The sequence below is a fragment of the Drosophila persimilis genome, unplaced genomic scaffold (genome assembly GCF_003286085.1).
Source record: "Drosophila persimilis strain 14011-0111.01,24,50 unplaced genomic scaffold, DperRS2 tig00000002-arrow-pilon, whole genome shotgun sequence".
Lineage (NCBI taxonomy): Eukaryota > Metazoa > Arthropoda > Insecta > Diptera > Drosophilidae > Drosophila > Drosophila persimilis.
This window is the reverse complement of record NW_020825289.1, coordinates 18105122-18131528: the sequence shown is the minus strand read 5'-3', so window position 1 is coordinate 18131528 and position 26407 is coordinate 18105122. Positions and strand designations below refer to the sequence as shown.

Below are 26407 nucleotides of genomic sequence, written 5' to 3'. Positions count from 1 at the left end.
TCTTCGATTTCCTTCAAAGCTTTGTACTTTTAAAAAAATAGTTGTAATAATGGTGCCTACATCACATCCCGAACGAATCCCTATCCGCATAATGACTGATCAAGATGATAAATTGAACTGGACATACTTGGACCATGAGTTCTATACCTATCTCAAGAACGTAAGTCATGTTGAATCCTTTAAGGCTTCCTAGTCATCATTAGCATTTCCCGCGATGAAGCAGATGAGCTGCATGACGGTGATGAAACTGCCATATGATAGACGCTGCATGATGACCCAACAAGTGCTGGACTGTCAGAACATCATCAATCTGTTCAACTACTTCAAGATGATGTACTGTGCGTTCCATATATCCGATATGATAACGGAGATCGGGGTAATGGTGCTGTTTTGCCTGGTTGTGATTGCCTTTCTCTTAGTCATGACTCTAACCATTGACGTGTTGTAAGTGGGGAACGAGTGGTGCTCTCCTCTCAATGCTAGCTGCTACCCAATCCAATTCCGCAGCTTCGCGCCTACCATGAAGATCGTTTCCATGAAGCTGCACATGAATGAGTACCTGGCGGGCGTTACACTCTTGGCCTTTGGCAATACATGTCCCGATCTGATAGCCAATCTAATGCCCATTCGGGCAGACGCACCGATATTCACGATAACTGTGGGAAATTCCCTCGCCATAATCCTGCTCAGTGGGGGTATGGTCTGCTTTCTGAAGCCCTTCAAGATGAATGGCCCCAGCACCGTCCGGGATCTTCTGTTCCTGCTCCTCAGTCTGATAATGCTCCGTTCCATAATATTCAGTGAGGGAAACGTGACCGCCACAGAGTCTATTGGTATGTTCATTCCGTTGCATATTCAATATTCTACTGGAAAATAACCATTTCCTATGGCTTGGATTAGTGTTGATGGGCATTTATTTTTCCTATCTGATTATCAATATACTGGATCTGTTGCTGCTGCGCTACACCATAAGGAGTAAGGCCTGAACATATGTAGAAATCGTAGCCAACATTCCCATTTTTCTATTTGATCGTCGTAGAACTTCGAAGGGATATTAACCAATTGCAAACTTCACCTGGCAACGCAAGCGTGGTCGCTGAGAAAACACGCTTATTGAACGAGCTGGAACGGGATGACGAATTAAACATCAATGACACTAAACAGATCAATCGACAAATGAGAGGATCAATCGAGAAGGTATTCTTCTTCAACACACCGAAGAAGAGAATTCGTCCCCCAGTCGTTGACCATATAGCCAACCGAACTATCTTCTATAATGTGGGAAATCCGAAGAACCTCTTTCTACTCACCGAGTTCTTTGAGTCTCTCAATCCCATTGACGAGGAGGAATGGAAGTTGGCTGGCTGGTGTCAGCGCATTCTTCTGATCGTCAAAAGCCCACTCACCTTTTTCCTCATTTTATTTATCCCCGTTGTGGACTTTGAGAAGGACAAGCACGGCTGGAGCAAGCTGCTCAACTGTACGCAGATCATCACGAACCCTTTCCTCATGATCACCCTGGTGCATTGTCGGTATTCCGCAGGGGTCCATAATATCATCTTAATCGCCATTCCTCGTCCTCTTTCCTCTAGCTTCGGCCACCAGTAAGTACTACGCCTGGTACATAGTCCCCAATTTGGACATCTCCATGTGGACTCCCTGTGTGACACTGCCTCTGGCCACTGCTGTCCTCATTCACAGTCGCACAGATGTGCCGCCCTTCTATCACATTGTAAGACATCCGTTTCGAAAGATCTGCAAATGATCCTCCTCACTCTCTCCCATCTTCGCCCCGTAGATGTTCATCATATTCAGTTTTAGCAGTTCAGTCGTTATCATCTGGGTGTGTGCCAGCGAAATGGAGGTGCTAACTTCCATTGTGGGCATTGTCTTCAATCTATCCGGAAACTTCATGGCCATCACCTTTGGCGCAGTGTCCAATGCGATGGCGGACATAATAGCCAACTCCAACCTGGCCCTGCAGGGCTACGAGAAAATGGCCTTTGCGGCCATTATAGGCGGTCCCGTGTTTGGTAAATCGGCAGGATTTCGTATGGTCTCAAAATAACATACCTCTTCTTTGCCCCCAGCTCTTGTGGTTACCATGGCCATTCCCTTTGCCTTTAATACAAAAGTTCGCACGGCTGGTGCTGCATTCTGGCTGTATGGCGAGCACGGCGAAAACTGCTACATATTCCTCATGATCACCATCGTGGCCACATTGTGGTGGTGCATGATCTTCAATTTCAACGCCCGCCGATCAGCAGGCATCTTCATGTGGCTGATATTTGTAATATTCATTATTTATTGTACTGGCGTGGAGATGGACATTGTGCACGAGTTCTCAAGGGACCAGTTCTTCAATCCAATGTAACGAAGTATTCTTACTTAGGCGTCCTTCTTCATTCATCTTACCTAGCTATGTAGATATGTACATATATATGTGCTTCCACCTTCAGTCTAACAAGACTGAACCGACACACAGACTAATTAAACTAATGAAGTATCATAATTAAGCCCCCAGTGAAATGCAAGCCACAAGAACTGACGGTCCATTGAAATTCAGTGGAGCAACCACTGCCAAGTTCTGGCCTGAGACTTGAGCACCAGCAACTAGCAGCCAGCAATCAGCGCCAGCATCATCTCTATTTCAGAAAAAAGCGTCCTGCATAATGAAGGAAAACTGATGGCAACGAGGACGAAAGCGTCGCGTTAATTAGGGTTAAAGTGGTCCGGGGTTGGTGTGCTGTCAGCGGTTAAGGGGCCAGTGATTTGTGCGACAGTGTGGATGCAAAGATGGAGCCAAAGATAGAGACAGAGATAGAGACAGACCAAGGGCCACAAGTAGGTCAAACCAGTTGCAGCGTCTTACTGAGGGGAATTTACTTTCACAGTTCATATCTGGACCACTAGTTGGGGCACCATTAATATTGACTCGTACATGTAAATTTCACTTGATTCCGGCTCTTATTCCGGCTGCAGCTGAAGCACAACCATTACATTTAAGTACAATTGCATAACCAAGAAGGGGAGGCACATACTCGTACTCGTAGAGAGGCAAAAAACGATGCGGAAGCCATCTCCAGCATCAGCTTCAGCATCAGCATCAGTATCAACATCAGTGTCAGCTTCAAAGGCAAATGCAACACAGAGTTCCGGCAGCAATAAAAGCACTCAAGACCCTCAGAGTTCCTGCCTGCCGCCTGTCCATCTGCCTGTCTATCTGGCGGCTCCCTCTATCCGTGCACTTAATGGGACATGTTTTTGCAACAGCTTTGGTTTCTCTTTTCGCCACTCCAGTCTTTCCGAGTGTCCCCCAATCGCAATCCCAGTCCCAGCCCGGGTCCGGGCCCGGGCCCAGCTTCGACGTCCATGAGATTTGATGCATTTTGCTTGTTACCAAATTGTTTTGCATTTCCCATTCTCTCCACGCTTTCCCGTTGAGTCGCAATCCCGAATGGAATGTGAAAAAATAAGAATGAAAATAGGAAAAGGGAGTATACCAATGCCTTGGTCTTGGCCATGATTCGGTGTGAAAGTCATCAAATATTTAATGCACAAGTGCGAAATCGCATTCCAATTGGCAGCTGCTTGCTTATGCATGAGCCAAAATTGATTTGGATGGATCAGACCGTTGGGAGTTCCACGGAGCCATTCAGATTGGACCACCGATGCAAATGGCTTGAAGAGTCCTTACAAAAGTTGGCGTCCGCTTCCTCCTCGGTCGATCAGCTGATCCAGTTTCCACTCGAATGTTTTGCTTAGGTATCTCGGTAGATGGACAATCCTCTGCTTCAATTTGCGTCTACAACTTATCGCCTAACGAATGAATGATTGGTGTTTCCTTATCTAAATGGGACTTTTGTCGGCGACTATCATAAATTTCTGGTGGCCTGAGCAAACGTGTGGGTACGATTTTGAAATAGTGAAAATCATTCATCGAAAGATCCCTTACTCCATTGATATGTTGCTTGAATGTTTATTAGATGAATTAGATCTGCGGCCCTTGCCGCGTCTCATAAAGTTCCGCCAATATTATCATTTATATTTTAAGCCTGTATTATAATATACGTCCGATTATATATCACACTAAACACTGAACTGCAGAAGAAATTTCGTGGACAGAGCTTGGTTATTTTTCCAGCGCAATCATTGACTCCAATTGGATCAAATGGTTCGCGTGGTTTCGGGATTTTGGGAGACTTGCAAAGTTTTCGAACCAACTTTCTGGCAGGACCCTTGCCACAACAAACTATTCATAACAAGTTGTATAAAAATTACAAGGGATATGGACGGGTCGGGGTATGCCGTGGTGGTGGCGGTGGCGTGGCTTCGTTCTGGTAGCGAGGGCAACTTCATCATTTTTCTTAATAAACGCGAAAATCTACCAAGGAAATACTGAAAATATCTCACAACTTTCAGTTTGCTGTTTGCCATTTCCGCCGAGAAACTTTGCAGTGAAGCTGCAGTTGTCGGCTGGCGAAAGGGGGAAAAATATGTCCGAAAGACAGGGAGGGGAATATTGGACAGAAACATATTTATGGGATATATTAAATAACCCAGGGGGGCGGCCTTCCCGGCGCTGTATTGCGTGTTGATTTATGTCTGAAGACGGTCGGTCCTGGCTGCTGCTGGTGCTCCTGCTTCTCGCCATAAATTGCCGCTTAGCATTATAACTCAATTAGCCGGCTGGGTCGTTGCGTATACGCCAGGTTGCACTGCCGGAAGTTGGCCAGTGCAGCGCGGTGGCAGGAACAGCAGCAACAGTTACACTTACAACTGTACAGCTGTAAATTATGCAATCCCTAATTAATGTCAGTGCGACTGTGGCCCTGAAAGTGGGGCACTGCCACTCCACTACTTACATAGGCTCCGGCTCTGGCTGTGGTTGTGGCTGTTCTTGGTGGTCATTGCGGTGTCCCCCTTATCCGTGTGTTTGTTGTGTGGCTAATGAATCGCCTGCCAGGAATCGGCTTGTGACCTGTCTCGTTCCAATTAGCGTACACTTACGTTTGACTTAACCGATTTGTCATCGCTGAGGTGTGAAAAGTACTCGTACTCGGACTTGTGCACGGGATATATTGCCGACTTTAGGGCTTGCCGTAGGGCTGCCTTTTCCCGTTGATTACGTGCCGTGTGTGGATGAGGTATTGAAATGTATTTCTGTTGAATTGGCCCCGCCTTCGAGGTTGTCTAAGACCTGAAGCCCCCGTACGAATGCTTTAGTGTTGAAGAGTTTCAAAGTCTGCTGTAACTACTACTTCCCTTCAATGGGAGAAGCATAAAGACTAGAAGATTTTTGGAAAAACCAGTGTGAGCAAGGGTAAGGCTTCCCTCCCCTCACAGCAGAGGGGCTGGGAGAACGCAAAGTCAGGCAACATCCGTTGCCATTTCATTCTTTTGCAAGGAGTGCTTGCTTGCTTCCGGCAGTCGCTGTGCAAGGATTTGCAAGGACCTCCTCCACTCGACAGGAAACCTATTAGTTATACATTGAACTGTCCTCACTTGAGGCCCCACTGGAGTTGCTTCGTTATGATATTTATTTGGTTTCCATTGCCAAAAGGATACGTACTCTTAAGTTCTACATACTGTATCTCGATGTGGCAGGCTGCCAGCGACTGTCTGAAAAGCAATTGACATAAAAGGGATACAAACAGAGCTGCGTTTAATTTATTCACTTCGTTTTGGTCTTTGAGTGATGTCTTATATAATTAAATACGTACATCCGATTGGATTTCCATAGATATTCCATTCCTATCAGTCCAACTCAAGCGAAGGCTTAACCGTTGGATCGCTGGCAAACGAGTGAATGGTATTCTGATGAATAAGGAATGCAAATAATAGGAATAGAAGGTATATCATTATTGAGAATATTCCCATGGAGCGGCGCGCAAAAAAGTCCAGCGTTGAGGTCCAAAGCAGCGTGGCAAAGAGGCCTAAGTTGAGAAAAATGTACGCATTGGTGCCATACTCCCCGGACTGCTCCTCTATGGTGACCTTCATGTCAATATTTAATTTGAAGTACATAACAGTTCCCGTGCCCAGGAGGACGTCTAAGAGAAAGGATGAACTCTGTAAAATATTGTGTTCCATAGCAACGGCAGCTGGACTCACTGAAGAAGGGACCTCCGATGGCTGCCGCATAGGCCATCTTCTCATAGCCCTGATAGGCCATGGCCGTGTTGGCCACCAGATCCCCCAACGCCTGGGTAATGGCGTTGACTGTGACGCCCATAAAGTCCTCTTCTATATTCAATATGTTGCCCACCACTCCCAGCAGCTTGTCGATCTCCGATGCACAGACAAAGATCAGGAAGGTGGAGCCAGTCAGGTTCATGATCGTGTACACCTGAAATACGGATTGAACCACCAGGTAGAACCCCCACCCGGAAACTGGACTCTGCACTCAGGTGCACTCACCCAGTGGTAGACCGGCGGCACATCGGTCCGAGAATGCATAAAGACAAAGATGGCGAAGGGAACAGTGATCGCACAGGAGTACACCCCGTAAATGTATGTGTTTGCCAGTTCCGAGTACCACAATTTCTTCTTATGGGACGTATGCAACGCTGCAAGATGGGAGAATGCCCAACAGACAACTAAGAAAGGAATGAGGGGACAACTCACCCATGGAGACGATAATGGTAATGGCCGGATTCAGGAATGTGTGGATGCAATTGAGCAGCTTGCTCCAGCCGTGTTTCTCCAGTTCATGGTCGACGAGGGGTATGTAGGCGGCACACAGAACTTTCGCAGGAGCCATGGCCAGGAGGAAGGCTCGCCCAAACATGTTCGCCCCCCGCCATTCATCGATATCGATGGGATTGAGGGTCGTAGCGAAATCCCTCCAGAGTCCGCTGTTCCTGCTAGTCGTAAGGTTATAAAATACACTCCGGGTGGCCAGTGGGTTCACGCTTTGGCGCACCCGCGAGGTACGCTTTGTGGTGTAGGTGAATTTATCGTGTACGGGATTGACAACCGAGACCCTACTGCCGGGTCTCTCTAATATCTCCACCATCGCGTCCTCGGCATATTCAGCGTATTGCTCTTCCAGTCTTCCCAGTTTCTTTCTGACCTCCACAGTCTGTTGCTGGTCCCGAAGCTCGCCTATTTGGCGTTCCAGTACTACAAATAGAATAGAGGGATTTACGCCGGATCTGCCATGAATTTGCACCCCCTTCAGCACTCACTGATCATGGCTTTCCGCATTAGGTACACGTCCAGAATGTTGACTACAATGTAGGATATGTACACCAGAACCAACACTGCCGGGAAAGGGACAGAGATCAGCTAGTGAGCGATTCAGATGAGAGATGATGTTGTGAGGCCTACCAAAGCATTCGGTCATGTCCACTTCTCCGTGGGAGGCCATTACATATTCCAGCAGGGTCACTCCCAAAATAAAGAACAGTATGTCGCGTACAGTGCCGTGCGTATTCATCTTGAAGGGACTTATATAGCAGATCATGCCCCCGGTGAACATCGAGACAAACAGAGCCATTGCCAGAGAGTTGGCAAACACTGGCACCTCCTCCCTGATGGCCGCCAGATTGGCTGCCAGATCCGGAGAGGTGTTGCCAAACGCCAGTAGGGTTACGCCCGCCAAATGCTCGTTCATATGCAGCATCTGGGAGACGACCTTCAGGGCTGGACTGTAGCTAAATGGAGACGAGTTACGGATATCGATCAGGTATTCATTGCAACTCAAACTGGGAGTGGGAGTGGGAGTGCACTTACTACATGTCCACCACGTGGGTCAGGCACATCAGCAGCTGCAGGCAGAATGCCACGAACATCGTGAGGTAGACTATCTCCTGGAACTGGTTCCTGCACTTGAGGTCGCACGCCAGCATCCGCATGTAGGGCACGAATATGGTTTCGGTAATGCAATCCGTGGCATTCAACACAAAGTCGCATCTCTCGTCATAGGGAAAGTTTGCCACCACGTAGCAGCTGACTTTGTCCCAGAACTCGTCGAACTCCTCGTCCATTACATTGTGCTCCACATCCTGCGACTCTGCCATTGTAAAAAGTGTGCAAGTGTACCCTCAGCTCCGCTCAGGGAAGTGTGCTCGAACATAAAACAATTCTCCAACTGACATTCATCGAAAATAGATAGCCATGGCCTACGAGGATTTACGTTCTTTTCCTCATAGAACATAGAACTTTATAGAACGATTTCATTCAGTTTTCCGAGCAGCAAAAATTAAATTCAAATGTCAATGAATCCAATAAACAATGTGTAAATAGGAGTCAAAAGTCAAAAAATTTTGGTACCGCTTGTAAGTTAATCCGTTAATGATTTGGGTGCAATTGCTATTCGCTATAATGGTCAGTCTGGTGCCGCCAATGTCGTCGGTCTTGGCTAAAAAAATCAATCTACAGAGTTCTTCGGCTTCAGCCTTAGACGTGGACTCGTCTGTGAACCCGTCTGTGGAGCCGTCTGTGGCCCCAACGCCATCGATGTTGGTTTTGGTTCGCAACGAACTCTACAGCTACCTTCGACGACTGCTGGGCTTTTTGGCGGCCAGGACCCTTGAGTTCATTCGACCGGATCGATACATTATCTACAAGGAGGTGGCTCCGTCGAGAACGTGCGCCATTCAACTTGAACGTGTGCCGCGAAAGACGTTGATACTGGACCTGGACGAGACGCTGCTCCACTCGTGCTACATTGATCCGGAGACCAAGGAGAACGTGGGCGGCAGCCAAGTGCCGGCCTGCGCAGTTCCCGATTACCAGCTCCATCTGACGATCGATGGCATAGAGCCGATTCTGTTCAGTGTCTTCAAGCGGCCCCATGTCGACGAGTTCCTCGATCATGTGGCCAAGTGGTATGACCTGGCCATCTATACGGCCAGTGTGGAGTCGTACGCCGCACGGGTGGTAGACATGCTGGACGCCGGACGGGGCATACTGCAGCGGCGCTTCTACCGACAGCACTGCCGCTCCAACACCTCCATTGTTAGCAAGGATCTCACTCTTGTCAATCGGGACCTGAGCAGAACGCTCATCATCGACAACACGCCCAATGCGTACCGGGACTTTCCCCACAACGCCATCCCGATCAAGTCGTTCATCTACGATCCCAACGACACGGAGCTGCTGAAGCTGCTGCCATTCCTGGACGCCTTGCGCTTTACCAAGGATGTCCGATCGATTCTTCGTCGGCGTGTCGAAAATCACTAAATCACTAATTGCAAATTGCCAAAGATAATTGCACGGACTCTATCGGTCAGTCCCAAAAATAAATGAAAGAGGACCTACGCGAACATAGCTGTGTGTCCAGTAAATATTTCGGGCTTATGGAATCAATTAATATTATTTCATAATTCATAAGTACTCGCAGCACACGGTCTGGAAAACTTTGAACGAAACCCCTGTAAAGGAAAACCGCACAAGAGCTCAAAATCCAAACCAAATTTGAATCGTAATTGTTTATATTCCAGTGCAAATATTTTTGTGATTAAATTTAAATGTCTGAGTCTTTCCATTGTGCCGCTAATTAAATGAATTCCCCCTTAAAACTACTGAGACCCTTTGGAAGTACCACCAACAGCAGCAGCAGCATCTGGGGCGCCTCTGCACAAATGCATTTTATTGCTGGTCGTGCGGCATGTGGGCTCACTCTTTTAACACCCCGTGCACGTCCTTGGGTATGCTGTGCTGTACATAAATGTATGTACGCACCTACCTATTCGTTCCAAAGTAAAAAGATGCGAAAACATTTGCAGACACTCGTAATAGTTTAAGGAATTGCCTTTTTCGACTGGTATTCTTTGCGGAGTGTAGTTTTCCAGACACTGTTTTTGATTATGGGGTATTCAGTAGTCGCAATGCTGAACACAGCCGTTCTTCTTCCTTGTTTTTGCTGGTGTGTGTGCGAGCCGAAGTTTGTGGCATGCCAGCAGCATGCAAATGCGAAAGCGTAATGATGTTGCGGCTTTTTGACTTTACACCGTCACAGAGAAAGCCGCAGCACTGAGCCACCTGATGCGATGCCTTGCCCTGGCCCCTCGCCTGTCGCATGCGTCCCTCACTTCCATACGCCTAAAGTTTCAAAAGTTTAAATTGAATTCTTAATTATTGCACACACGGGTGGGAAGGGGGGCGAAATATTTTGGCCTGGCCAAAATGTTTAGATAATACAATTTCTTTTCAGCAAATTATCAAATGGTTTTCACGCATGAAGGAAAAATATGGACAATAATTGCATTTTTGGGTTCGTCCTCGTATTTTTAGGATCAAAGTGATTCATGTACGGACAAGTCTGATTTATGTGACTGGGGCTGCACAAATTTTGATTTGTAGCGCCATAAAATGTTTTGGCTGGCACAGAAAATCCAACAAAAAACGCCATGAAAGAGTCGAAATACCAGGCATGGTTATTGAAATCCAACAGATAGCTTGACAGTGCACCAGCAGAGGAAGGAACAGCAGGAGCAGCGGCAGTGGCACTGCCAGTCAACGGTGCGTATGAGCAATCAGTCAACCAGTCAGTGAGTCAGTTAGCTAGTGATATCTGCATTTATGCTTGGCCTAGTGTAAATTTCCCGTAGCATTCGGAAGCATGCTTTAAAAAGTGCGAAACGTGAATGGTTTTGTGAGCATTTTGCAGGTTTTTCTTGTCTCAGCATTCTATTCCTCGACTGAGCTGTGTTCCTGTGGGATTAATTATCATTATGAGAGGTTCCTTTTTAGGGCTGTTGGTTTACTGCGAGTAAATTTGCTTACTAGTCGAAGAAAAAGCGAATCGCAAATTAGGTTTCTGCATTTCAAATGAATCTCTGTGGTTTTTCGACTCTGTCTAAATACACAAACGGCGCAAGCATCGAGTGTTAACAGGCACTAGGTCCTAACAGTAGGAGTCCTCGAGTTAGAGGCAGAGACAGAGGCAGAAACCGAGTCAGTGCCAGAGCCAGAGCCAGAGTTGGAGGCATTTTGGCAGTTGATTGCTTCTTGTGGTTTTTCGAACCACAACCAATGCCAATTAACAATGCAAATGGTTTCCCAGGGGGGGGTTTGATGATGGCACGGGCGGTTGGAAAGACGGCAAGTAAGTGAATCTCGCTCGCTTCCGAGTTTCAGCTTAAGCCACTCAGAAACCCCCGCTTTGGAGTTGGAATCGTCGGCTTAAGCTGCACATAAATCTTGCATTGAATGGGTTAAGTGGAATGGCACGGAGAACCTTCACCTGTTCCGCCATAAATTTCCATTTTCCATTTTCCGTTTTCCTTTTGCCACTGCAGCCAGTCAATTCGGCTTAAACGCCCCCCGACAACGACTCTGGCCAGGCGGGGGAGAATCAAAATGGTCTGAGGGACTGAGGGATTGAAGGACTGGTTGCGCTGTCAGCCAGTGCCTGGAAAACCACTCTCTGGCTTGTTTCAGCGATGCCATTGAAAATTAGACAATGAATTGTGTTCCCTGCAAATACGAGTAGAGGAAAGTTGCTGTTGCTCGTATCCCCTGCCCCTGTTGTCGTTGGCTTACACTTTATTACGTATATAAAATTGGTTGACACTCGAAAGGCTAGCACTAGACGAGGTCGCTCAGAGAGAAGCCCGCCTGGACTACCATTTGGTTGATCCAGTCCCTCAGGTAGGCCACGTTCGTGTAGGCCGCCGGAATGTCCTTCTCGGCGCACTCAATGCCCCAGGAGACGATGCCGGCCAGCTGGTAGCGATCCGTCTGGCCAGGCATCGAGCAGAAGAGCGGCGAACCGCCGTCACCCTTGCAGGTGTCCTTGCCCTCGACGCCGCCGGCACAGAGGAAGCTGTCATGGAGACGGAAGCGTCGGCCCAGGATCGTGCGACGCAGCAGACGCTGGCAGTTCTCGTGCTCCACCACCGGCAGCTCAATGCGCTTCAAGAGATGCTCCATGCTCTTGGCCGAGCTGTTGCTTTGGCCCCAGCCGGTGGCCAGGCAGTGGGCCCGCCGCATGTCCTCCTGCACCTGCGTCGTCTCCGCGGGCGGCAGGCAGATGGGCTGGATGTGGGGAGCCAGCTGGAACGGCCGCTCCAGGACCATCAGAGCCATGTCATGGCTGTGGGTCAGCTTGTTGAACGCCTCGTGGCGGTACAGCTGTCTAATGCGACGCATCTGGTAGGGATGTGGCTCCCGCTGGCTGTTCAGGTCCCAGTCGCCAGCGCGGGCCAGCAACGAGTCCTCGCTGTAGTTGGCCACATTATGGGCGCTGGTCAGAACCATCTGGGGATGGATCAGAGAGCCGCCGCAGATATAGTTGCCCTCCATGTCCATCAGAGCCACCATCCAGGGGAACTCGGCAAAGGTGGACTCGCCGTCGTTGTAGCCATCCAGCTGGTAGTACAGACCCTTGGAATTGCTGTACCCGCAGCCCCTGTACTCGAAGTCCTTCAGGTTTTGCTGCATGCGACTCTGGCCCTCCTCTATCTGGAAATGGGCTGTACTTTATTCTCGTCCCCCCAGTGCCTTCGCATCTCTCACCTGCTCGTTCTCGGGGCAGCATATCTCCACCGAACGACAGCCGAAGTTGCTCGCCTCGTTGATGCGCGCCGTGATCACGTAGCGGCCGTCCATGTTCACGGACCCAGTGGTGCACAAGTGCCGGGGCACGCACAGCCGTTGCTCGCCACAGCTCTTGTAGTCCTCCAGCTCTGTTGTCGTTGTTTCTGGTTTGGTTGACGTGGCTGCCGTTGTCCCCACCCATGGATATCCCTTTCGCTGGCTGCGGTACTCGACCTCAGCCTCCTCGGCGTAAAAGTTCTCCAGCTGCTCCTTCTCGCAGCAAACCAATTCACGGCCACAGCTGCGGTACAGAATGCGAGTACCGAGCAGGCCCCGGCCAGAGTCATCCGTCTGGAGGCAGAGCTTTTTGGAGGTGCATATCTCCAGATCGGAGCAGCTGCGCTGCGTCCAGCCAGCGGGCAGCAGTGATAACAAAGAGAGCAGCACTACCAATCGGTCGGCCCACATCGCGATATGCTGTACAGGGCGAGAGGGAGAAAGAGAGAGGCTGTCTGTAGTTGGGAAAAACCAGTCGCAGATATTTCATTCACTTCAAACTGCGTTGCTTATACGCCGTGTGGTCTCCCAAGCCAATCAGCCAAGCAATCAAGAGGAGGAGAGGAGTCCCCAAGATAGTCACAGAATACGACGAATCGGTATTTCCCACTTACACACCTTATTATGTTTTTGTAATCCAATTTCAATCAGTTCGATGCGCAATTACGCTCCAGTTGAGATCGTTGTGAGGGCACGGCGCGAGTACAACTGAATGTTGGGACGGAACAATCGACAATCTATTGGGCTCAACAAAATGATACCGACAAAGTGGAGCTCTCGTCTCATCTGATCGTTCTCTTAATCAGCCAGCAGCTGATCCGCGATCTCTGTCTCTCTTTCTCTATCGCTTTCTCAGAATATTCGTCATTCCAAGCCGGTTCTATAAAGTGTCTAACGTTTTACTCAAATATTTCAGTCGACTTTTTGCGTGCGACCAGCAACGAGTTTACTTTGAGATACGCGGCAGATCTATCTCTATATAATCCCATACATACATATACATAGATATGTGAGTATGCAAAAGTGTTTACTTAGCCATAAGTGCATCGATTGCTGCATATATACTATATAGTAATGTTCGTTCAAGTTGTGGAGATAAATCAGTTCTAACGCATTCTATTTGAATACCGACTGCTGGGCTCCCATTTCAAAATTCTATTAACAAACAAAGAAAAAGAGATACGTATAGTGCGGGTTTGTTTTGATTATAGAACTCCCAATAGTGCGACTTGCTGTGTGTTTGCACATGATATTCCATTATAATCGTTTCCACGAAGTGATTGATTGCTGATAACCTCTGCTGCAGCCTCTGTGCAGTCTGTGGTATCTGTAATCGTTGTGTCTAATCGTTATTCTGTTTCGACCTGTTACTCTTAGTAGCAGTTGCAGCCCTGCCAAGATGAGCGGCACAACCGCAGACACAGCCACAGGCGCAACGAGCAGATGCCGGTTGCTGTGGATGGCATTGGCCATTGCAGCTCTTGTCATGGTGAACGCCCAGGACATGCCGTCGCCGATGTGCCGGGATGACGAGCTCTGCACCACAGTGATACACTGTACGGAGACGGACGACTCAGGGCGAAAGGGGATTGGACCGCGCATTTCCCGCTTCTGCGGCACGGGGAGGGTGTGCTGCGAACGCGCCCAGCTGGAGAGCTGGAATGCCTCGCTGGTCGATCGGGTAGGGAGTCAGCAGAGGACGAACAGGAGGCCAGCGGGGTCTTCGATCAGGGACAAGAACGGCAAAGTGCTGGAACCGGAGGCGAATGAGAGTTGCGGCATGAACATGGAGTGCGTGCCGCGGAAACTGTGCCGCGACAATATCATCATCGACGACGGACGGAGCATCATCAATCCCAGGATCGGCGTTGGACAGTGCAGTCGGTCCCTGCATCGCTGCTGTGAGGTGAACCAAAAGGTGAACTCTCCTCCCAGATGTGCAGGATCGTTTGCTAACTGCCTCTCAACTTCCAGGTGGATGCCAGCGATAGTCCGTATGTCGCGAAACTGAACGGATTCAAGTACAACAACTGCGGCTGGAGCAACCCCCAGGGCCTCATCCCCGACAAGGACAAGTACAACTACACGGAGGACGTGTCCATCTTTGGCCAGTTTCCCTGGATGGTGGCCATCTTCACCGGTCGCCAGCAGTACCTGTGCGGGGGCACGCTCATCCACCCACAGCTGGTCATCACCAGCTCCCACAACATCGTGAACGAGACGGTGGACACTTTGATGGCCCGGGCGGGCGACTGGGATCTGAACAGTCTGGACGAGCCGTACGAGCATCAGGGACGGCGCATCAAGCAGATTATCTTGCATCCGGAGTTCGATCCGGAGGCACTTTTCAACGACATTGCCATACTGGTCCTTGACGAGCCCGTCCAACTGGCCCCCCACATCCAGCCCCTCTGCCTGCCGCCCCCGGAGTCGCCGCAGGTCATAGACGATCTGCTATCGGCCACCTGCTTTGCCACCGGCTGGGGAGCCAAGGACCCCAACAGCGACAAGCTGGAGCGGACGCTGAAGCGCATCGACCTGCCGATAGTGGATCACGACGAGTGCCAGGCTATGCTGCGGAATACCCGCCTGGAGCAGCGCTTCCGGCTGCGCCCGAGCTTCCTCTGTGCCGGCGGCATCGAGGGCAAGGACACCTGCAAGGGCGACGGCGGATCGCCGCTCTTCTGCACGCTGCCCGGCCAGACCGACCGCTACCAGCTGGCCGGCATCGTCTCCTGGGGCATTGAGTGCGCCGAGGCGGATATTCCGTCAGTGTATGCGAATGTGCCCTATCTACGCGCCTGGATCGATGAGAAAATCAAAGGTCTCGGCCTCCAGGTGGCGGCGCCATAAGGATAATACTTGTCTTAGGTTTAATCTTAACCTTCAGGATTCGAATAAAGAAATGCAAGGCGATGCATAGATATTTAACTGAGGTCATAGATCCATGGCTATCATACAATCTTTGGGTTCCTTAGGGGGGGACGTACCTCCCAGTCGACTGATTTATTGAAATATTAGAGCAGAAATAATGGAGCTGCAAAGCATCTTCATGCCGGCAGCTTATAAATACTCAACGGGTAAAGAACCTCCTTTTGAGAACCCCACCCACCTTCCCCCCTCTCTTCAGGACATGCAATTAAGTAGGACTCAGGCAAGACGCGACCGGGAAAGTGAAACAACGGAACCATCTCGACGGAGGGGATTGAAGGGGTGGAGGCCTGCCTGGCAGGGCACAAGATTGAGAAATTACTCACTGTGCCAATGGCTGTACGAATTGCCACGCTCTTCCGCCGCCTTCTATGGCTTTTCCCCCTCGACTTGGTCCATTTCATTGGCCTGGAGGTTGCTCTAAAAACTCATTTCTCAAGTAAATGGTTTGAGCACTTTCCGTTGCTTTGTTTTTCATTTTCGCAGCGAGTATTTATTGGCAATTTTCAGGCCACTCGCCTTTCCTTCGTACTGATTTTGTTCGAATATTTCATCGAATGGATGGGGAATTCTGGAAACGATTCTACCATCGTTTGGTCTATAATCTTCCATCAGTCTTAGCTTGTGTTTTCCCTTTTCATTCATTGAAGAGTCCCCATAATTTTTGAATTTCATTATCAGACCCGAATACTTCTCTTATCGCCTGCATTTTGCGGCCCTCTTATCGCTACCCCTTTGGGTGCGATTTAAGTGAGTTTTAATCAATCGAAACAAGAAGAGTAGGGCTACTTATTATTGCTGATACTCATTGATTTATTGCAGTTACTCGTATGCGAGTCGTATGCGACTAGTAGGAAATGCCAGTGTGGTCGCGGATCCAGTCGAGGTAGCCGGTGACGCGGGTAAAGCCTGCGGGCTCGCCGGCCGTGCAGCCGTTCCAGTGGCCGAAGGAGGTGATGCCCACGATGCGGTTGCCCTCGTGGAGGACCAGTGGACCGCCGGAGTCGCCGTTGCAGGTGGACTGGGCGCCGTGGGTCTGGATGCAGATGGTGTTGTCGGTGATGTAGCTATCGCCGTATACGTTGCGGCAGTCGTTGTTGTCCATCAGCTGGACGTCGACGCAGTTCAGGTAGTTGGACATGCCGCTGTCGTTGGAGGTGTGCCCCCAGCCGGAGGCCACTGCCCACCAGCCGGCGAAGCTGTTGTAGCGATCGTTGTAGCTGGGCAGCTCCACGCGGTTCACCAGCGACCAGAAGTCAACGTGAGGAGTGCGGATCAGGCCGATGTCGTTGTTCAGATGGTCGTTGAAGTCGGGATGCGAGATCATGTCATCGCGGCTCACCCAGTGGGTGAACTGGGCCTCGTGGCGGAAGCTGGCGCCGTAGTAGATCAGCACGTGGTTGGCCTCTCTCGTGCAGTGGGCGGCGGTGAGGATCCAGTTGTGGCCAATGATCGAGCCACCGCACCAGTAGTTGTCGTTGAAGCTCAGGCCCACGATATACGGCACCTTGCCCTCGTATGCCGGATAGCCGTTGGTGATCCGACCCTGGATCTTCGCCGCACTTGGCATGTCCCTCACGGGAACGGGCTTGTTGGCCACCTCGGTGGGCACGGCGCTGGCCACGGCCACAGCCAAAGCCAAAGCAAGGAAAACAAACAGCTGCATGTTGATCAAATAACTAATATGGGGCATCTGCACCAGCCGCTGCTTTTATAGGGGTTCTCGGCTCGGCTCCTTATCTCTCGACAGAAGTTATTACACTCATAATTTTAAATATTTAACTGATAGGTTATCGATTCGGGATTTCCGATTTCCGGCTACACTACGTGACCTATGCCTTTGAGTCCGGAGATGACCATTTTAACCATTTGTTTGCCTGGTCCCAGCCACATTTATGCTGAATATGGATTGAGTTTCCATTTCGCAAGCTTGTTGAAAGCAAATATTTGCCTAATTGATTATCATTTAATTACAACGAAGCATAAAGCAAAATGCAGATTGCAAATTGGGGCTGATGGGTGCAGATGCAAATGCATCCATGTAACTCCAGCTCTGTATGTGTGTGTCTGAGCGATTGTGTTTCAGTGTGTGTGGATGTGTGTGTGTGCTTGCAATTATAATGCCCCATACCGCAATTGTGTGGCATACTTTGAGGCACAGTTCCTTGCCAGCTGCCCCTCTCTCTCTCTCTCTACATCTCTATATCTCTGTACTCCTCCTATCTGGGCATTATGCAGAGAGGAAATGGGGTTGTTGCATGTCTGTGGCCGAGCAACGGAAATGGAAACAGCTGCAAGTGGCAGCCGCCCTCCCCCCGTCCATCGTTCCCCCATTCGGTCATCTGTGTATGTAAAAAACGGCAAACCACTAATGTTGCTGGCACACACTCGCACACACTGGCTAATTGCAACGAGAGGTCTGTCAAACGCAGGCATAACCATGTTATTCCGATGCCCTATGGGAGCCCAGGCCCTTTAGCAACGTGAATGATCGTTCGGATTGTTCACCCACAGTCCAAGAATTACACACAAACGTGCATGCATCCCCACGTCATTGTCGCGCTAATTAACAGGCCGAGAATAAATTACGAACATGGAACATTTGCGCGAAATCCGAAACGGAAAAAGTCCGGTCCGGCCTGCCTTTGGGGAAGGTTGTCCTGTTTGAAACAATTAAATGCATGCCTGTTCCTGTCCCTGTCCCTGTCCCTGTTTCACGCTGCGTATACGCAATGCACTGTGCCACACATTACGTATGCGCCCCATGTGTCCACCTATCACATTCGCATGCGCATAGGTCCACGCATTTGGCTATTCTATGCGACATGTTGTCAGCGTTTTAGACAATTTGTTATGCAAATTGCTTATTAACTTTATGACCAGCCAGCCGAGCTGCAGCACCTCCTGCCACACTCAAAACATTTTGAATTGTCAATTAGCTGAGGTATTGCCTCGTGGCCATGGGATACCCATAACCAGTAACCAAATGAAATGAAATTTCTGGCATTATTTAAACACTGGCCTATCCCCCTTTAATGGCATTTCATGGCCTGGTTGGGCAGCAGCCACCCACCTGCCACGGATCGCCATTGAACAAAAGTCCTGTTGAGGCCATGCCAGAGCTGGGTTTCCGATTTTAATTTATGTCCTGCTCCAATTGCTGCTGCTCCTGGTCCCAATGCTCCTGCTGTCCTCTTACCTGTAGTCCTGCTAATGACATTGGCCCGCCATCGCTATCGGGAGTGGCCTTTAGTTTAATTGAAAAATTCTCATTTTGTGTTAGCCACTCGGCGTTATTTATGGCATTGGCCCCGATCGACCCATCGCCCGCGGCTAGAAATGATTTGTGTCTAATGATGTTTTCTATTTTTCGCTTGAGGGCATCGGCTAGGAAGCTAAAATCATTCCGAATTGGCTGCCACTAACTGAAACGTGAGAGGAAGTTCTGTTTGTGCAATCTCAAGTTTTCCAGAATTTCTGATAGCTTGTAGCTTTAACGGGGAGTAAATAATTTAGTACATGGCTAATATGTGATGGCAAAACGTTTCGAATTCTTTGCCAATGAATGTTCTCGGGAGCCGGCTCTTGCCCCATCCGAACGCTCGTAACAGCAGAATGCAGAGAATGCAACAAAGTGGCACAGACCCTAAATGCGTGTGCCAGTGCCTCTATCTCTCGCTCTCTCTTTCGCTGCTCCACCTTTCTCTTTCGTTTGGGGCCTGATGCATTTGGCAACATTTGCAGGTCCTCAGATCCCCCTGCTGCCCCTTCGCTGCTTTTTGGTGGCTTGTTGGTTGTTTTGGGCTCTGGGCCCTGTGCTACCCTTGGCGCAGCCGTGTCTTGGACATGAATTACGTTTACCGACAATTAATTTCAAGTGAAAATGTGCTAAAACTTTTAATTGGGCAGCCAAGTGGCTGATGGCGGAACGGGAACGGAACGGAAGGGAGCCAGTAAGCAAAATGAACGTGGCAGCCATAAAAATGTCGACAACATCCCTGGCAAAACATTTCATTCCACCAATCTTAATAGCAGGTGTATGCAAGCGACCCAGAGAACTTTTGGGCTGAAAGAAGATGCCATTTAAAGAAAAGATTCCGCTCCCCCCATCATCTGTTCGGTGTGATTTTCTGGTACCAATTTCAGGCATATTCCGCTGTACAAATAGAGGAAAAAGCAAGTGCGATTCACAAAGGACCAGCGGTAGTCAAGCAATATGCACGCTGCAAAGAGGCAAAGGATAACAATGATCCAAAGGCACCAAGCCCTTTGGTTCTTGAACAGAATCAGAGCAAAGAGCTGAATATTCCTTTGAAAGCGAATAAACACCTGCCGAGAAACAGCAAGCCATCGTCCAGAGATCCGCCTTGGTTCATAAGTTCATTGTTTGTCCTCGACAGTTCATATGCACATCCAGGTGTCCTGCGTGATGCGTGCGTCTCGGTCGCCTTGAGCTGACCCTTTGAACACAAACGGAACACTCCTGGCCCGCACTCAACAATGCCCTCTGGCACTGGACACTTTACTCTTGGCTCCCGAATTTAGATGAAGATTGGTAAAAACAGATATTAATACAAGATTTAAATAGAGTTCAGGGCCTGCTCTAGGGTCCTTGTGTCTCATGTTAGCTCGGTAGAGGATGCCAGGTGTCATGGATGTTTGGCTTCTTGGCCCATGGACCTTTCAATTTATCCTACAGCAGAGTGGAACCTTGTCTTTTCCAATGTTTGGGTTTCTCTCTGAAGTTTCCTGCCCTTGCCAGTAACTGTTGCCAGCTTGACTGATCAAAAACTATAGAAAAATTCGCTCAGGCCAAAGCCAACGAAGAGTAAAATTCTTGTAATTATTATTTCAAAATCCTGATTATGTTAGCTACGTTTGATTTACTTGGTTTATCCCAAAAATGATTATTCAAAGGACGCTTCGTCTCAAGGTCCCATTCGTTTTCCTTCTAAAGACAGCAATGGGGAAATTGAAAACACCAACAGTGCAGTGGCAGTGGCAGTTGGCAGTGGCAGACGGCTAATTATGTCACTTGCGAGTCCGGGCCCGACACTTTTCCAGCGATTGACTGTGACAACTCTGACTCCGGCTTTGGCATAGGAGGGAGCCGGTTCCTGCCAGTCAAATGCGATGGCGCTACAATTGCCATTGGCGCTGCTTTGAGCGGCAGGCGGGCAAAGAATGAGTGACATGCAGGCATGACTGTACTCGGAGCTCCGCATGGGTCTGAAGGCCGTACGTATTATGCAAATAGCTGAGTTCAATTCACACATATGTATGACAATGGATACATTTACCCCCAGAGAACGAGGGGACAAAAACTAGACTCTTGGCATGCTCGTACATGGTGAGTAGGTCAGGGTCGCTTGCCTTTCAATTGTGTGGCAGGAGATGGGGCTACTCAACCATTTGGGCCACCTTTCGACTGGCCAAAAATTCTGGTAGAACACACAGAGACAAACGAAGAGAAACAAGAAGACCAGCAGTACAAGAATCCACTCACGTACGTTGTAGCTATTTGTTCGCACACACAAGCACATTCCGAGCATGGATGGAAGCCTAAATTGTGCACTTTTCCAAATGGCCGCAAAAAAGCAATGGCGGAACAAGAACAACAACAAGAAGAAGAAGAAGAAGATGGCACTCTTTCGGAGTAGGATAGGAAATCCACATAGACACACACACACACACACACAGACAGCCAACAGTCAAATAACAATAACAATTCAATCATGTTCCCTGCTTTCATCTATGGAAATCTTCGAATGGAAACAAGCAACCTGCCAGAGGGGGCTGGTCGGAAGGGAAGCACTTTGAGTCCTGAGGGGGGAAAATGTTTTGATTTAAATTCGTTTCAGTTGCGACTGCAATGAGCTTTCTACTCTCCTCAGAGTTCCCTCTGTGCGACTGCGCACTGCAGGCCGTCCCAATCTAACCGTTAGTTATCTGAGAGAGACACAGGGGTGGTCTGTAGAGAGAGAGAGAGAGAGTGAGAGCGCAAAGTTTGGAAGGAGAAATAACCGTACGTGCGATGATTTCCCCCTCTTTACTGTCAGTTTTCCATAGTTATATGGGATAGAGCTGATAGCCCCCAAAGATCTAGTAGTCTTTGCCATACAGTTACTACCCCATATACAGCTCTATAGGGAGATTTTCGCCAAAATTCCTCTTTTTCCACCATTCCAAAAAACATTAAGAGTCAATCAAAACCGATTTCCATATACTTTTGAAATGGTACCATTTTCTGAATCGGTTGAAATTGGTGTGAAAACCTATTAAAATTAGCTAAAGTTCACTTTTCGGTATTATCTCCTCTAAGAAAGATGATCCTCTCTCTAAAGTATTGATCCCTCTAAAAGAAATCCCAGCAAATGCACATATATTTCGGCAAACGGTAGATTAGCTTGACCCGGACGGCCCTTAGATGAGGCACGCATAGGCCAGTATATAGCCCCAAGTTATACGGATGGGTGGTATGATACGGAGTGCGTATGAGGTTTTGGAGGTCCTCGGCCTTTTTGCCTTTTTGGCAAAGGCAAGTAGATCCCGAGGCTTCCTCCTGGAGGCAGGGGGCACATATTTAGGTATCCTTGCACTCCTTGCCCGTGTGGAGCCAGGCAGTCGCTGATTAGATTGTCCAGGGTTTCGATGGCACCAGGCTCTTCACATTTCCTACAGCTGTCTCGGTTGGGGATGCCTAGCTTAACTGCAGTCGCTGCAGCCAGGCAGTGACCTGTGAGTATTCCCACTAACAGTCTGCAGTCGTTCCATCCGTAGTAGGTGCAGTAGGTAGTGACTGAGCTTTTCACATGGTTTTCAAAGCTCTGCAGGTGGTGGTACTATTCCACCTGATCTCTTTCTGTAATCCGGCAAACGGTATATTTGTTAACCTTTATTTACCTGGAACATCAGATGCCTCCGCGGATTTATAGCGAACAAATTATTACATTTGATAGCTTGGAAAATGTAGACTGAATTCAGCACAAAAGTTGCATTACAGATAGTCAGATACAGATAGTTTACAGGTGGCGGCAGACACCGGATGCAGTGCACATACCTGGCCATAACCTAAGACCGATCCGGTTTTACGTTATTCTTATTGTTATCGTTAAAATAAATCTTAATTTGAATGTATTTTATGGAGGATCAAGTGTGCACAAGATAATAGGGAAAGTTTCCCTAAATTGCCCGTCCAAAAGCCCCTCTATTGTCTTGAATAGTTGAAGAGAGTTGTGGAGTGTCCCGCCAGAGCCACGCCCCACCAGCCCTTGTCCGGGGCAACGCGTGTGCATTTTCACAGCCGTTTGAACTTCGAAACAATCGCAAAATGTGCAACATGGCGTAAAGAAACCGTGCTAAGCGCAGCAGTTAGCTTTCGGGGAGACTCTTTGCTTTACTTTGCATACATATGGCACATGGCACATGGCACATGGCATAACTGTATCTACAGACATCCCCATACGCATAGAACGATTCAGGGGCAATGGATAATACTAATTTGATACGCATTCAATTGGATATTTTCGATTAAACAGACATGGAGGGCTCGACAACTGCAGGACATTAAACAGATATATGTATTACTTCGTTGGCTGGAAAACCATTTTGGATTATTAATTATTTCGAATAAATTCCAATTCAATTTAAAGCCGAAATAACTGAATCGAAGGCTAGCTAATGGGTATCTAGAAAAAAAACCGAGATTTTCGTGTACAAAGCACATCGTTGATGCTTAAAATGTTGCAGCGGTTGAAAAGGAAAACGAAAGTCAATTGAATTCCCAAGAGTCATTCAGAATCAGTGAGAGTGCCGCCAATGACATAGAAAGTTGCTGGGGAAAATAGTCTGCTCCTGCTCAATATCTGAGCTGAGCACAACTTGTACTAGAAAAGTTGACAGCGAAACGCATACTTTCACTTTGAAGGCCACTCACACGCACACGCACAGGTACAAACACACTGACACGATAGAAAAGGGGATTGACAGAGACGGACGAGCTGTCAATCTCAGTAAAATGTCCGCTGCTCGCTGAAGCGCATAACGGAAATCGGCCGCCATATCGGGCGGATGTGTTCGACAAGGCCGTGCGGAAATGAAGCGTATGTAAGGGTGTGCGCCACAGCAGCATGGCAAAAGTACTAGTCGGATTGCGAAATTGACTAAGTAAAATAACCATAATCGTTGCCCACAGGCAGGGACATATCGCATGACAATGAGGCCGAATAAAACGCAGCTCCAGCTTCCCAAACAGAGATAGATATGTTGTTGTAGCCCCAAATCGGCCGAGAAGGCGTCCGAATCGATTTTGAATTTGCAGTTAAAATGCAAATTTTTGCGGCACATAGAGAAGAGTAGAGCGGGCGGACACAAAGGTCAGAGGTTCTCCCGCATGCAAATTCCTATTTGACCAAGTTTCGTTTTGTCAAATGCATCAAACGCACAACAGGACCTGAGTCACGAATCCTGCGCAAATTTTACTTGTGAATACAGCCACAGTTTCAGTTGCAGTTACAGTTGTAGATGCAGATTGGGATACATCTGCATTGTGTGCGTTTCGATTGCATGTTCAGCTTGAGCTGCATTATGTTTCCAATGCATATATGTATGTATGTACAATAAGCCTGTGCAACAAATTTGGCCAAACAAAGGAGAGAATAGAATTTCATTTCAATTTGGAAATTATTTACTTGACAAGAGAGTACTGGTCGTAATAATAGATTCTTCTGAATTCAATAGCTCTAGGAAATGGATGGCATGCTCTGGTGCCAATTGGCGAAGCTCCCCATACCATGATCTGTTACTTTTCAACGAAAATAGTCAATTTTTTATCCGAAACTTATCTCAATCTCACTGTCTATCACTCTGAATGCGGGGTTTTTTTCTACTTTCACCTATGCTTCGTCTTTTCAGTTCGTCTGGGCAGGTGAGTCGGTCCCAGAATCGTACAATAATCCTACTTTTCTGTCAGGTACGCGCAAAGGACTATTTCTCTCTCACAGACACCAACACTTTGGCGACTCTTTGGCTGATACGACTCTCTTTCGCCCTCAAGCCACGCCCTCCGCGAAAACCAATTGAAAGAATAACGGATCACTCTACTGCGTGGTGTCCTTTGCCTATTGATCCTCCTCCTCCCTTCTGTACTTATACTATCATTTCTGCTCAACGACTGTAGATACGCTCCAAAATATGTATGTACATATTTATAGGCATGAAAATCGAAGCTTTTCTTCTACATGATTTCCTTTGTCGTCCTTTTCCTGTCACAGTCTATTAATTTCAAAAGTGCCATTGCATATGATACGGCTGGCAGTGGAGTCCCCATGCAAGTCTTCAACTTTTTCTGCTCTGCACTCGGTTTTTGTGAGGGGGAAAGTCTAATTTAATCTGCTGCAAGCCATGAGTACTCAAATTTCCACAAAAAAGTGCAATAAATTCGACTCCGGTCGCCGGTTCTCCGGTCAGCATCAGTAGCAAAAAATGTCGAATGGAAAAGCACTAAACGGGTGGCGGCCACTGCCCATATAGGACCAGGAGGTGCTCTCTGCCCTGTCCAGAAGCGAAGGATGTTGCACTATTGCATGTTACATGCTCTCACTCACTTTTTCTCTTTCTCTCAGATTGGATGTGTCCCGGCTTTAGCTTGTCGCCCCACAGGACTGGAAACTTCTGTGGTAGCTTATACTCCTATTTTCTATGATTTATTTGTTGCATTAGTGAATGTCGCTGGCAGCAGGGGCAGGAGCTGTTTCTGGCGGCCACTTCAGAGTGTCTGAGCCTGCGGGGCCCGAAGGTGCACCTAAAGGTGCAACGCACTCTCCACTATTATAAATGGCCAGACTCGGACTATGGCTCCTCTCTTCCACTCGAGCGCTGAACTTTCGACCAGCAGAACATTAACAATTCCCTCTTCCTTTTTCATGCCTTAAACATGCACAAAGTCGCGGGGGAGCAAATAAACAGAGCACAGTGAAACTACGACTACAGTAAACACTGCAGCGAGTGAAAGGCAGCGCAGCGAGCCGTGCTAATTGTGTCATTTACATTGGCAAACAAGTGCGAGTGAATAAGTCAGCGGCTCAGTCAGATTAATGCGGATGAGCGCATCTCCGCAGCTCTTTGCACAGTCCAAATTAACGACAGCCGGCGACTATTTGCCTTTCTGTGAGGCAAGCCAACCGTTGGCTTTCGGTGTAAAATGGGTTAAAAAAGAGAAATATATAAAAAAAAAGATATTGGCTTGTCAGAAGTGGGATTCGAACCCACGCCTACAGAAGTAGACTGCGACCTGAACGCAGCGCCTTAGACCACTCGGCCATCCTGACTGTTGAGCAACGTACATGCCAGCTCTGTCTTAAGCGAGGGCAGCATTGAAAGCTTTCTGCGCCAATTGATCTGGCCGAAAGCTTCTACACTTCGGACGAAGAGTTCTGTAGAAAAAGCTCTGACCATCACATCATCCATTCGGTGTTTCCCACTCCCTCTATATAATTAAATGTTTTCTGTTTAGGTAAAACTAAAAATTTGTTGTATTTATTGAATTATCTCAGTATTTGATACGATCAAAAAAAGTATTATAATGCAATGATACTTATGTGTAGAAAAGGTTCTTAAATATTTTGTTTTGCTTGCCACTCATCCAGATATAATTAAAATGTGTCTTATTAGCATCGTATCATTCCATATTTAACACGAAAATCAATGTTAATTATGAAAAAAATCCACTCACGCACTTCGTAAAAATTGCAAACAAATCGTTCGAATAAAATTAATTTATTTTGTAAGAAACGCAGTTTCCCACAAAAAATTGCTATACGTTCCCTAGGTCGTATATACATTCATACATAGTTTAACTAAAAAGTATGACTAAAATGTATTCCAAAAACTTCTTGCACGTTTAAATCAAATCGGGTTTTTTTTTGTTGGT

General features: G+C 48.0%; 6 protein-coding genes and 1 non-coding gene across 7 annotated transcripts; 3 read left to right on the top strand and 4 right to left on the bottom strand.

Annotated features, from left to right (window-relative positions):
• The first annotated feature begins 91 nt into the window (after positions 1–91).
• On the top strand, positions 92–2374 carry LOC6592447 (mitochondrial sodium/calcium exchanger protein). The gene is made up of 8 exons (XM_002017756.2): positions 92–160; positions 224–444; positions 508–833; positions 901–975; positions 1040–1528; positions 1593–1732; positions 1799–2033; positions 2091–2374. Exons 1-8 carry the CDS (start codon positions 92–94, stop codon positions 2372–2374), a joined length of 1839 nt encoding a protein of 612 aa, XP_002017792.2.
• Positions 2375–5651: 3277 nt separating this feature from the next.
• On the bottom strand, positions 5652–8105 carry LOC6592458 (mitochondrial sodium/calcium exchanger protein). Its single transcript, XM_002017757.2, has 7 exons — positions 7738–8105; positions 7333–7658; positions 7191–7265; positions 6628–7125; positions 6421–6569; positions 6115–6349; positions 5652–6053 (listed from the first exon to the last, which is right to left on the bottom strand). Exons 1-7 carry the CDS (start codon positions 8022–8024, stop codon positions 5758–5760), a joined length of 1866 nt encoding a protein of 621 aa, XP_002017793.1. The 5' UTR covers positions 8025–8105; the 3' UTR covers positions 5652–5757.
• A 170-nt stretch (positions 8106–8275) lies between these two features.
• On the top strand, positions 8276–9493 carry LOC6592459 (CTD nuclear envelope phosphatase 1 homolog). The gene is made up of 2 exons (XM_002017758.2): positions 8276–8282; positions 8386–9493. The coding sequence occupies exon 2, from the start codon at positions 8464–8466 to the stop codon at positions 9187–9189; it is 726 nt and encodes a 241-aa protein (XP_002017794.2). The 5' UTR covers positions 8276–8282; positions 8386–8463; the 3' UTR covers positions 9190–9493.
• A 1957-nt stretch (positions 9494–11450) lies between these two features.
• On the bottom strand, positions 11451–13249 carry LOC6592460 (phenoloxidase-activating factor 2). The gene is made up of 3 exons (XM_002017759.2): positions 13165–13249; positions 12469–12966; positions 11451–12414 (listed from the first exon to the last, which is right to left on the bottom strand). The coding sequence occupies exons 2-3, from the start codon at positions 12955–12957 to the stop codon at positions 11539–11541; spliced, it is 1365 nt and encodes a 454-aa protein (XP_002017795.1). The 5' UTR covers positions 12958–12966; positions 13165–13249; the 3' UTR covers positions 11451–11538.
• Positions 13250–13483: 234 nt separating this feature from the next.
• On the top strand, positions 13484–15462 carry LOC6592461 (phenoloxidase-activating factor 2). Its single transcript, XM_002017760.2, has 3 exons — positions 13484–13555; positions 13924–14464; positions 14521–15462. The coding sequence occupies exons 2-3, from the start codon at positions 13946–13948 to the stop codon at positions 15397–15399; spliced, it is 1398 nt and encodes a 465-aa protein (XP_002017796.1). The 5' UTR covers positions 13484–13555; positions 13924–13945; the 3' UTR covers positions 15400–15462.
• Positions 15463–16263: 801 nt separating this feature from the next.
• LOC6592462 (serine protease 1) lies at positions 16264–17146 on the bottom strand. Its single transcript, XM_002017761.2, has one exon. It carries the CDS (start codon positions 17141–17143, stop codon positions 16325–16327), a length of 819 nt encoding a protein of 272 aa, XP_002017797.1. The 5' UTR covers positions 17144–17146; the 3' UTR covers positions 16264–16324.
• Positions 17147–25721: 8575 nt separating this feature from the next.
• Positions 25722–25805, bottom strand: Trnal-cag. The gene has a single exon. It is a non-coding gene; the product is annotated as a tRNA-Leu (tRNA).
• Between the last annotated feature and the right edge of the window lie 602 nt (positions 25806–26407).